The sequence below is a fragment of the Panthera uncia genome, chromosome D4, assembly GCF_023721935.1.
Source record: "Panthera uncia isolate 11264 chromosome D4, Puncia_PCG_1.0, whole genome shotgun sequence".
NCBI classification, from domain to species: domain Eukaryota; kingdom Metazoa; phylum Chordata; class Mammalia; order Carnivora; family Felidae; genus Panthera; species Panthera uncia.
The window spans coordinates 64,498,921-64,511,452 of record NC_064807.1 but is presented as its reverse complement, the minus strand read 5'-3'; the positions used below and the strand labels follow the sequence as shown (position 1 = coordinate 64,511,452).

General features: G+C 45.1%; 1 protein-coding gene across 3 annotated transcripts in view; it reads left to right on the top strand.

Annotated features, from left to right (window-relative positions):
* ABCA1 (ATP binding cassette subfamily A member 1) overlaps positions 1 to 12,532 on the top strand; it is a 132,473-nt gene that overhangs the window by 30,070 nt on the left and 89,871 nt on the right. For all 3 annotated transcript variants that reach the window (XM_049635500.1, XM_049635481.1, XM_049635490.1), the window contains exons 3-5: positions 700 to 793; positions 4,767 to 4,908; positions 6,221 to 6,339. In XM_049635500.1, coding sequence (XP_049491457.1) covers positions 700 to 793; positions 4,767 to 4,908; positions 6,221 to 6,339 — 355 coding nt within the window. The remainder of the gene's footprint in view (positions 1 to 699; positions 794 to 4,766; positions 4,909 to 6,220; positions 6,340 to 12,532) is intronic.

Below are 12,532 nucleotides of genomic sequence, written 5' to 3'. Positions count from 1 at the left end.
GATGGATGGGGAAGAAGAACTTTGCACTTTTCCCAGCTTTCCAGTCCTGGAGGCACACAGTTCAATATGGAACTCTGTGTGATTTTCCATTGTGCTTTGGAGACCTTTCTCAGCCCAATGGGGGACAACTTTGTGTGCATACAAAGGAGCAGAGATGGTGTGTTTAGCACAGCAGGCTGCCTGGCTTTCTCCTTTCAACAAATGGTCCTTACCTACCTGACACTGTCCCAGGGCTGGGAATGCAAAGCTGACAGGAGTGTTTGCCTTCAGGGGGTGCTCATATTGTGGTGAGGAGGCCAGTGATAGATGATTTCAGGGGCTGGAGGAAAAGGCTCTGGGAGGAATATGCACCAGTTACTATTATAGGAGAAGGGCTTCTAAGCTCAGTCTGAGATTTTAGTAAAGGAAATGATGCCTGAATAAGTCTGTCTTGAAGAACGAATAGTAAGTAGTGAACCAGATGAAGCAGGATAGGAAGATTTTCCTTTCTTGAGGAGAACACAGAGGTATGGAGTAATAGGTTACAACATGAGAACTGTAGACAATTCAGTGTTGTTAAAGCCTGGAGAGTGGTAGGAGAGGCTGGAGATTTGATCAGTTGTTTAATTAACTTTGCTGTGGATTTCCCAAAGCCAAAGAGCATTAGGCATCCATGTTATTTTTTAAATTCACAGCACTCTGTCTTGTTTCCCCCCTCAGTGTCAGCTGTTGCTGGAAGTGGCCTGGCCCCTATTTATCTTCCTGATCCTGATCTCTGTTCGGCTGAGCTACCCACCCTATGAACAACATGAATGTAAGTATCCGAGCATCCTGCCTGAGACTCCCCTGGCAAGCGAAATCCAGGTAGTGGACACAGGCTACATTTGACCTGTCCCAAGATGCTATCTTTAGGAAATACCACACATGATTTGGAACAGAAAAGCTTCTAATTTTTTGATAAGGCGTGAACTCAGGAAACCATTTTCAGTCTTAGCGAATGGTGATAACAGTAATTATAATAATAGCCAACATCTGTTTCATCCATTTTAGATCATGAAAGTAAAATAACCTTACCCATAAGTCAGAAAGTGGTGATTAAAAAAGCCTCCTGGGGCAGTGCCTTAACTCAACTGTCATCTGGACCCTGGCAGTTTTTTTCATATGCATTACGTCTTTACTGCACAATTTGCAAATCATGGAAACATATAATTTTAAGCAGCATTTATATAGAACTGCTCAGATTGACTAATATTCTTTTGTGTGATTGTCATAACAACCTTGTATGATAGACTCCTCATTGTTATCTATTGCTTTAATTTCTTGGTAAGTAAATTGAGGCTCCAAGAAGTGCAGGGACTTGCCCAAGGTCACATATCCCATAAGTAACAGGTGAAATTAAGATCAGATCATCAGACTCCCAATCATGTGTTTGGATGGTGGCCTTTAAAACAGCGTAGAAAATATAGCAATGGCTAAGAACACAAGCTCTAGATGTCAAGTTACTTGGGTTTGAATCCTGGTTTCAATACTAGGCATATCACCTGGGGCAAGTGACTTAGCCTCTCTGTACCTAAGAGAATGACAGCACCTACCCCTTGTGGTTGTTGTGTTGTTCTGCAATCACCGTCTTTGTCTCCTGGCTAGGCGTGCTGGATGGACTGACTGCAGAAATGCCCCCGTCTAAAGGGTCAATATTTATGTGGGAGGTTTAACTGGGATCTTTGTTCCATTGCTTCCATGACTTTTCCTACCATTAACCAGCTCCACTCACATCCTGTCAGCTCTACAGGCTTGCAGGATACTGTTCCTCTGGGAAGAGATGGGGTTAGGGTCACCTTTTAATTGTGTTCTTGGTCTGGTCCCATCCGTCTCACAGCACATAATGACAGTTATTTACCTGCTAATTTGCTAGCGCATATTATACCTATTGAAGTTAAAAAAACAAAAACATGAAACCCACAAAACCTCAAGAACATTCTACCAAATGTCATTTTTCTGATCTCACCAAAAAAGAAAAGAGCATAAAATGAAATCTACGCTCAATTTGTGGGCCAGGGAGGTAATTCTGCTTTTTCTTTTGGTGCCCTGAAGTTTAGTGAATGAATGCATGTTTGATTTTATTGAATCATTACCCTAAGCTTCACTGAAGTACACATTTTAGGGAAAACTCCGCTTTTTCATCTGCTAGGCTATAATCTCTCAGGAATGATCACAAACAGGCAAGATGGTGTAGTAGAAATCACGCAGACCTTGGCATCAGACAAATTGGGGTTTGTTTGGATCCTTGCTACACTACTTGCTGAGATTGTGCTCTTGGACAAGTTGTGAAATCTTAACCCAGAGCCCTCTGGATGTAGACTATAGATTCTCAGAAATGTGAAGTTCCTATTCTTACAGAAGGCAGGTGAGACTTTAATCCCCCTTTGTGTACTTCTTGCAACCTTACCTCCTGCTCTCACCACCTTCTAGGGACATAGCCAGAAGAACAGAGAGCTCAGATAAAGCTTGCAGAAGTGTCTTTCTCTGGGAATAAAGGATTGGTGTATAACTGTTCCCCATAAATCTTCCCCGATTTGGTCAAGAGCCATTAAGGTCGTAATCACTTCTGTGGGCCCTGGGAGTCCATTATGCTATTTGATTGTCCTCCTGTATACCCAGTGCCAAGTCCCCATCCTGTCCCCCCCCCCCCCCACATTGGGGGATACAACCTATAGGAAAGGGTCTTTGCTTTACTCCACAAGGATCAGTCTAAAATAACTTCGCCTTCCATTGCCCTGTGTTGCATGGACCAACATTACCCTGTCTTTGGTGCCAAGTATCTCCAGGAGGTTAAAGAGGAGAATCCCTTGATTCTTCGAGCATTTGGTTGGGTTACATAAATTTCATCTGCATGAAGAGCAGCTGACTTAGGCAAGGGACCTTGTTTGGTTTTCCTTGAACTATTAACAGGGAGATAAGGAGGTTAACTGAGTAAATGTTCAACAGGCCAGAGTCCCTGTAGAGGTTGGCCACAGTGATCAGATCTTGTCACATCCTTGCTTTCGATGTTGCCTCTCTGGTTGGACTATGGATGGAAGAAAAAGGAAGAAGGACCCCAATATTGAAATTGCAAAGGGTAGCAAACTCCTGGTTATAGTTTACCTTCTGGGTAGACTTTGTTAGCACATTTGTATGAAAAGAGTAAGATGAGTAAAACAGGATTCCTGCTTTGGAGGATGGTGGTAGCTGTGAGGTGGAGAGGCTGTTCCTGGCTGGACAGTAGCAGAGTGAGTACTCTTGTAGGTGCACAACCACAGTGCCTCAGTAATCCTGACAGGCTCACTCATTGAGCCTTTACCCTGTGCCAGGCGCTCTGATACATGCTTTGCCTGTAAGAATGCATGCAATACTCACCACAGCTCTGTGAAGTAGATTGTATTTTTATCACCATTTTACAGATCAGGAAACCGAGGTAGGAGTTCGGTGACTTGGCTGAAGTTGCTACTTAGCAAGTTTTGGGGACTAGATGTGAAACCCAGTTAGTCTAACCTCAAAATCTGTAAAGCTACATAGTTCTTCATCACCTAGAGCCACTGTTTTTTTTTTTTTTTTAATGTTTATTTATTTATTTTTGGAGAGAGAGAGATGTGTGTGCATTCAGGGCAGGGACATAGAGGGGGAGAGAAAATCTCAAGCACAATCCGAGCTGTCTGTGCAGAGCCTGATGTAGGGCTTAATCCCACGACCCTGAAATCATAACCTGAGCCAAAATCAAGAGTTGGACACTTAGCTGACTGAGCTACTCAGGTGCTTTGAGCCATTGTTTTTAATGGCCATTAACTCTTTTAGGATCACAGATAATACAGAGAATATGATGAAAGCTGGAGCCATGGCCTTTCTGTCCAAACCACACATGCTTGGTTCTCACGTTAAAAGCTCCTGGTTCCAGGATTCATTTATCTTGATCCTCGTAAGGGGCACCTGTAGCTGACAACCTCACACGATCTGTGCCTTTGACACATGGGACCAGTCCCAGACTCCCCAGTCATGCTGTTTGTAAGAAGTGCCTCCATAATGAAGGGAAAGAAGAGTGAAGGGGTGACCTATGGGATGGGGCTCAGTGTTTTGATAAGCGACAGAACAGCAATGACAACAAATATAGCTTCACAGATGATATCTGATCCCAAGTCAGCATGGTTATTAGGTGCCTTTGAGGAGCTTGTGAGCTGGCAGAGGAGGAGAAACTGAGGTGTTTGGCCAGCAGAGGACAGTACCTCAGGAATAAGGGAAGGAACATGGATCGGGATCACGGACATGTGGGTTCCACTCCTAGTCCTGCCCACTGTCTCCTTGAGCATTCTTCACCTGACACTTCATCTGGCTGTGGTTTCCTTAGAGCATGAAGGAACTGGCTAATAAGGTCATTCCCAGGGCCCCTCCACATCTCCGAAAGGTAAGGCAGGAGGTGGAAGGTCGAATAATGATGGCCAAGTGCTTGCTACACATCAGGCACTTTTTGTATATGGTCTTCCTCTACTACTGTCGTCACTTCCCCAGGACTGGGGCCTTGAATCCCATTCCCCAGGTGATGTCAAGTAGATTAAGAACTACTATCTGATGCCAAGTTTCTGACTCAGGGTAGGATGTGTCCAGAGGTGGCTGGTCTCTGTGATGTGGGTAATGGGACAGACAGAATTGGGATGAAGCAATATATGGGTGGAACCAAAAGAGATAAAGGTTCCTATCAAGTCCCGGAATCACTTCAAGAATTAATGTTTCTCTTTGTGTTTTTCTTCTTGATTTCATAGGCCACTTTCCAAACAAAGCCATGCCCTCTGCAGGAACGCTTCCTTGGGTTCAGGGGATTATCTGTAATGCCAATAACCCTTGTTTCCGTTATCCGACTCCTGGTGAGGCCCCTGGAGTTGTTGGAAACTTTAACAAATCCATGTAAGTACTATATCAGGTTTTCTTTCCAAACTTGTCAGTTAATACTTTGTCTTCCTTTCTCAACCTCCAGAGAATTTTGAATGGTTGAATTTGAGTGAAGTTGCTTTTGTAAAGGTTTGAAGAATGAGGGCTGGGAGGATTGCCACCAGGATTTAAGACTATGGGGACCTTACTTTGGTGCATTTTAGGAGTAACAGTATGTAGCTAAGAGTCATGTGGTTGGGGGCCATATTTCTAGAAACTGGTCAATAAGTAGGGAAGGGGAGACATAGCAGAGTTCTGTCCATTAATTATCCTACTCATTTAGCAAAACTTCTTGTGCATCTGAAATGGCTGCTCTCGGAGCTGGGGGAGGTGGTGCGGAGGTGAGCATGGGAGGGGGCCTGCCCTCAAGGAGCTCATGGCTAAGGATCAGAGAATTTGGTCCTCTGCTTCCAGATCCGCTCTTACTCTGTCACTGCCCTGTCATACTGCAGTGTCCCTATGTCTGCAGGTCTTTCTCTTCCCCGGGTATGAGCTCCCTGACAGCCAGGATGTTGCTTCCTTTGCTCTTGTATCCCTGGCTCCCGGCTTCAATATTGGACATAGTATGGACTTGATAAGTGTTTGCGAAGTGAGGAAGATTGAAGATTGAAGATTCTTGGAATGCACAGAACCGTGGCATGAGTTGGAGCGGACAAAGGACTCTACGAGATGTATTAGGACAGTTCTGAGGAAGCAGCAGTTGGGGCAGGCAGGGCCACATTACAGTGTTCATGGACCTCAGGCTTTGTAGCTTTCATGGACCCCCTTTTATAACTGTTGGTAAAAAAAATGAATATAATCTAGGTTGAATTCATCATCATATATATTCATTTGAATTTCTGAATTTCATTTTTTATTCTGATTTTAAAAGAAATGAAAGAATTTTGTGGACCCCTAAGAATATTCTGGGCCATAGGCACTGTGTCTACTGTGTCTCATGGATAAGTTGGCCCTGGATATGTGTGTGTGTGTGTGTGTGTGTGTGTGTGTGTGTGTGTGTAAGGGAGGGCTTCCTGGAGAGGAGGCACATGGGCTGGGCCTTGCAGGGTGATAAGATTTGGTTGTGTGCACACACGGAAGAGCGTGTAGGGCAAAGGATTGTGCCAGGTGGGCGGGAGCACGGGGTATTCATGGAGCTGGGGTGGGAAGTGGTAGGAGGGGACCGGAGCTGGCCCACAGGAGACCTGGCAGCCAGGCTGGGGCATGCTTTCCTGGCAGGTACTTTCCTCAAGCCAGAGTGGCAGCTGGTCTAACTGGGGCTTTTCTTCTTTTCTTGCACCTCCTACAGTGTGTCTCGCCTGTTCTCAGATGCTCAGCGGCTTCTTTTATACAGTCAGAAAGATACCAGCATGAAGGACATGCACCAAGTTCTAAGGACATTACAGCAGATTGAGAATTACAACTCAAGTAAGCACAAAGCCTTCTGTGTGTTGGTTCATAATTGGAAATTGACCTGCACGGGGGTGAGATGGCAGCCCGGATGGCCTGGCACTTGTTCCTTTTAGCTCTTTCCTGGGGAGCTTTCTTCCTCAGTGGCTGGGCCATAAGACCTCTCTGCAGGAGGTGTTTGAGAAGAAACGAGGCCGACTGTGAATTTGCTGGCCTCCTCCTGGGGACAGAGGAAAAATCCCCAGAGAGGAATGGCACAGGCCCAGCATTAGGACAGTTGGGGGGTGCAGGTTGCTGCCAAGTTCATTTTTTTGGGGTTGCGCGTATGGTTGCTGCAAATGGGCACATTTATAGACAGGGGATAATTACATGCGTATAAGAGCGGTTAGAGTTGCAGCTTGGTATGGATAGGTGAAAGTTAAGCCTTTATTTCTAAAAGGGAAATGCAGCTCATCTTCCCCCTGGTCATTCGGTTTAGTCTGATGGGCATTTGAAGTCTGATTTTAAAGAGTGGTCTTTATCTGCGATCTGATGAGTGCCTGGGTAGTTTCTCGCCTGCCACTGAGGAAGTGTCTGAGGAGCAGGTGGTTTGCTGCGTCAGGGATCGGCTGCACGAGTCAGAGTCACGGAGCAGCCTTCCAGGCAGGCAGTGGCCGGCCAAGGGGCGGGGGGGGGGGGGGGGGGGGGGGTGCGGGGGTAGCGGTCTCCCGAGTGCAGGCAGTCTCAGTGCACACAGTCTGTAGACAGTTGCAAAGCAATAATGAAGCCAACCGAGAGTCGGTCTGCTTTCTATCATCACCCTGTGGTTCTAAACAATGTTGGTCATACGTTATTACTCCCCATCATGGGCCACTTGTTGCCACTGCTCCATCCGAGACAGTACTTTGTACTGAGTTTGGTGTTTTGGGAGGGCTGGGGAGGGTCAGCTTCTGCTGAAAAGCCTCCCAGTTTGTGACCCACTTGGCAAAAGAAGAAATGGTGTAAAGTGCTAGAATTTCAACCAGCCTTGGAGCGTTTTCTTGGGAAGACAGAACCATGCTTTCGCTGGGCAAGAGAAGAGGCAGTGAGCAGTGTGGGAACTGATGACACACACGGAGTCGTGTGTGGGTGGCATGGAGCAGGTGTTGCTTCCCCTCAAGAGAGGCGTGGCTGTGCTGAGCCGCCTGGGTCGGCTGCGAGGGGTTCCTGGCTGACCACTCCGTGCTGTGTGGCCTGGCCATCCTCTTGCCCTGTAGGCCCCTAACCCTGCACACATGTGTCTGTCCCAGCACCAATCGTAGTCACAGCCACCAAAGTCTCAGTCCTTTCTGATCTGGAGGGTCCCTGTCTGGTGGACCGGAGGATAGCTAGGGTTATTTCTCCTACTACAGAGAGACAGTGTAGGATATATTATTTTGCAGCTTTGTGACTTTGTAAATAAGTCACTTAGGCCCTTTTAGGCCACTCTCCTCCTCTGTAAAATGGGGACAATAGGAGAACTTATCTCGTAGGATTGTTGTGGGGAATAACATGTGATTGCTTGAAAACAGCACCTGGCACATAGAAAACACTTTGTGAATATGAGCTAGCATTATTTTGAAGTGGTGACATCTTGGGCAAACCACTTAAAACCCCTCTGAGCCTTGATTTCTCCAGCTATAAAATAACGGGTAGCTTGCAACATAAAATGTCAAACCTAACACAGTGTCTGGCACAGTAGTAGATGTGTAATAACTGGGAGCCAGTGTTACTCGTAGGTGTCAGTGAGGCATTTCTGAGCACCTGGCCTCTCTCTTCTGCCTTTCAACTTCATGGCTGGAGAAACAGACTTACTGATGGGGCTGAGTTGTTAAGCAGAGTTTCAGATCTTAGTGGAAGCTTCGTTAGATACAGAACCATTTTTCTTTTTGAGCAGCTGGAGACATGAATTAGGGTGGAGAAGAGAAGACAAACCTATGTCCAAAAAACGTTCTGTGCAAAGCTCTGAAGAGAGAGGGTTTCCTGTGATTTTGATTATATCATGCCAGTGCTTGTTACCCATCTCTCCATTCACTGGTCCATTCCTTTTTCTGTGCTGCAGCTACTTAAATTGTTTCCACCTTTCTTTGCCTGGCTTGCATTCCTGACCTGGGCCTCAGAATGGAGGGAAATGCACAGGGATGGCGTTTCTTCCTAGGCGAAATCAGTAACTTTTTGCCAAATTCGAATAGCACTGTAGATTTCAGAGAATCCGAGCCTGGGGTATGTCCACGTACATCCTGACTGAGAGCCCTGTGTTTATCTGCACTGAGAGCCCTACTCACAGTATGATGGGCTTAGTTAGCCCTCTTATCCTGCCATTGGCGGGATTGGACAGACCCTTGGTCTGGAGTCTTGCCCTCATCAACCTTCTCTGCTCCACACCTACTTCCTGAATGGGACCTACCTCTCACATGGCAGCTCACTTTGGGTATTGATAGCTCTAATTAGCAGAAAATATTCACTACTCCCACTATACCTTCCAGACAGTGGGGCTAATTCCATTTCCCTTGAAATATTTAAAGACAGCTCTTGTGTTTTTTTTCCCCGTTTCTTCCTGAAGTCTTTGATTTTTTTTCGAGGCTAAATGTCCTTCATTCCTCTTCTGGATTGTTTTTTCCGCTCCTATTTCTGCCTCTCCTTTGGTTGTGTTTCAGTGTGTGTATGCCCTCCTTGAAGTTGATCAGAAATCACAGCAGTATTCCAGCGCAGAGTAGAAGGGGATTTTTGCCTCCCTTGTTCTGAGCAGCTATATTTCTGTTAATGCAATATGAGATTGCATTAGACTTTTTGGCATCCACGTCACACTGTTGAGTTCTGTTCCATGTGCAATCAACCAAAATTACAGTCTTTTAAATACACAGTATTGCAAATTACTTGTTCTCCATTTCTTAATCATGCTGTTGGTCTTTTGAACCGAGAGGGAAAATAATCTGTCTCTTTTTTATTTTACATTTTTTAATTCCCTATGTCATTTTGTCCTAGCCAAACCATTTTAGATTCTGATTTTGCCATGTGTACATTTGCTGCTTCTTACTGTTGCCTGTCATGTAGGAATTTGATAAATAGCTCTCTTTGTTCTCATCCAAGACATTAATAACTATAAACCAAGGCTTGAGGTTTGGATCAGTCCACTGGAGACTAATAGCCCCTTTGGACACTATCGCTCAGGCTCTTAGGGATTCACCAGCCTATGGTGTCGTCTGTGCTGGACTCCTGCTCCTGTGATCTAATTGAAGGACTTGTTATTTACTTCAGCTTGTATCTGCTAGATTCATTGAACTATCCACAGATAATTTGTGTTTATGGGGGTCTCTACTCAGATACTACCTCCTATTCCCATGGTTTCCTGGGCTAGAGAGTGTGATTTCACTTCTACTTATTGGATTAGACCTTAGAGGTCTTTTAGTTCATTTATAGATAAATGGGTTGACTGATTCAATCATTCAGCCAATATTTATTGAACGTAGTATGTACCAACCACTGTTCTAAGTGCTGGGACACAGAGATGTACAAAAAAAATATGGCCCCTGTTCATATGGAACTTCCAGAAAATAATCTGACTTAGAAGGGGGAGGAACTTTTCCAAGTTTGCATAGCCACCAGGTTAATCTAGGAATGGAACACAGCTAAATGTGTGCTGCTCCATGAAATTCTCTTTCTACAGAATTCTCTTTCTTGTGCTGTTCCAATAATCTTTCAACTGAAAAGGCCTCTAATTTTCAGAATTAAATCATAGACAAGTCTAATTATTCTTGAAACCATCCTAATGAGAAACCCATGTAGGAAGCCTTACAGAGGGTCCCCACCCTGTTTCCTCATCACTGGAACTTGTTGGACATTTTATTATTTTCTTCCTAAACCTATAACCACACAGGGTAAGCAGTGGTTAAATTAATGTTTGGGAGTCCATATGAGGAACATTCATCCTTCCTAAGTCCGTATCATGACTGCAACCCAATGGAAATATAAAAATTGAACCAATTCTCAGGAACTCTACAAGAAATGACAGATTTATATTCTGTCTCTGTGAGATGCAGACTGGCAAAGATTAGTGTTTCTCTCGATGACTTTTGTGTAGTATCTGAGATTATTTCAATGGCAGACAGATGACAACTTTTAATTTTAACCCATATCAAATTGCAACTTCATGGGGATTATTGCATAGAAGGATGTAAACTAGAGAAAATTAATTTAAAGAATACATAGTTTTATGTGCATATGGTAAAACTTGTGAGAGCAGTTTGTAAATGATGGAAAATTGGAAAATGCTGGTGTAAGAGAAAGAGTTTGGGGCTTTGGATTAAGATTTGTTTGGGGAACAAATTCAGATTCTACCCTTCGTTACCTGTGAATGTTGGGCATATTTAGATTATCTCTGACCCTCCGTTTACCTAGAACATAGAGATTAGCTACCCCAAGGGTCATTGAGCATCAAATCAGATGACATCTGTGGATGGCCAATGGTGGAGGCACAGCACATAGTTGACACACAATAAATCTGATTTGGTTCATTTCCCCTTCTGCTCCTGGCTGACTCTTTGGCTTCACCAATTTGTTCGACCTCTCTGGGCCTCACCTTTCCTTGCCTTGAAATTGGGACTTTGGCAAAACAGCCTGAAAATATTTCATCTTAGAAACTTGGTCAGTACTTGGATAGGGGGATCACCTGGGAGTACCCAGTGATGTGGACTATTCCCTAGACTGTAGTTCTTGAGGGCAGGACTGGGCCTTGTTCATGACTCTCCCCCACGTATTAGCACAGTAGCAGACACATGGCAAGCCATCAGTGTACCTTTGGAGAATAAAAGTGAGAGAAAATACCTGCCTTTTCTCCTTCACAGAGTATTTTGAGGGTCAAGTGAGAGTACTTTGGAAAGTGTAAAATCCCAGCACATGTGATTTTCAAGTTGATTCCCTTATGTGAACCCAAGTCAACTGGGCTGTAAATAATAATGACAGAAGTTCTTAAGACAGTTTCGGGTCTCTTTTTTCCACAAGGTTTACCTTCCAGAACTTTACAGGAAGTGCTCCCATGAACCTGGGAGACTGGAAGTAGATTTACTGAGAAGCTAAAGAAGTTTCACTTTCTAGCCCCCTGTCAAGGACTTGGTAGGAGTCTTAGCAATAAAAAATTGTCAAAGTAGGATTTTTAAAAAAATATTATTTTTCATAAAGAGAGTCCCCCCCCAAAGTGTGTCAGCTTCAGGCCTCACAAACCTGCATCTGCTCTTGTCAGAGGCTCTGGGGGGGCAGGAAGAACTGCCACCTTCCTCAACCTCCTCCTTGGTGCCTGCCCTCAGGCTCTGTCACCACTCCAGTCCACCTGCCCCTCTTTGGTGAATCTGCCATGTTCAGATGGGGTGACTAGTACATTGGCCAGAGCCAAGGCCTCCCCAGTGGGGCTGGTGCTGCTCAGATCAGGATTGGTCTGGAGAAGATGTTTGCTCTGTTCTGTCTTTACTGCTTATTTCCCTTTCAGCTATTTAAATGCGTTGCTTAGTCCTACCCACCAGGCTTACTAGCCAGCTTCCTGCTGAACATTTCTGCTCAGGCATCATCTTTGCCCCAATGCCGGAATGTTCACTATTGACTCTCCTTCATCTCTAGATGGCACCGTGAGGCCAGGCTCCTCTTGACTTTGTTCCATATACAGGATCAGGACTTCCTGCTTGGCTGGAAGTTGGGAAATGCACATCCTGGGGCTGAGGTTTCTTGCCCTCCTGAGTGGACCATCCTCATATCCCCTATAAGAAGTTCCCAACTCCTCTATTTTCACAGTTAGCTAGGCTCTTGTCCACTGCCATATCCCATGACTTCTCCCTCAGCCTCACCATTGCTCATGCTGCTCCAGGACAATTCCTGTACCTGTGGAGGTACTGTGGAGGTTCTCTCTCTTTATCTGCTATGGCCTGGCCAGATGGACAAGGCTGTGGGTAGGTTCTGTGGTGGCTGGATGCCCCAGTCTCCCCTGCCTAAGGGATTCAGCAACTTCCATCCTTTGCCAAGATCTTAGCTCTCCAGGTGTCAAGCCCAGTCTCACATTACAGCCACCATAATGCTCTTTAACAGAAAAGCTCAGTAGGTACTCTGTGGGACTTCAGAAGATTATTTTCTGGACCTGCTTCATGAATTAGGCCAGGCCAGTAGGTGGGACAGTTGAGAGATGGCTTTCAAGATGTATGTAGGGCTGGCAAGTTACACATTTCTGTGG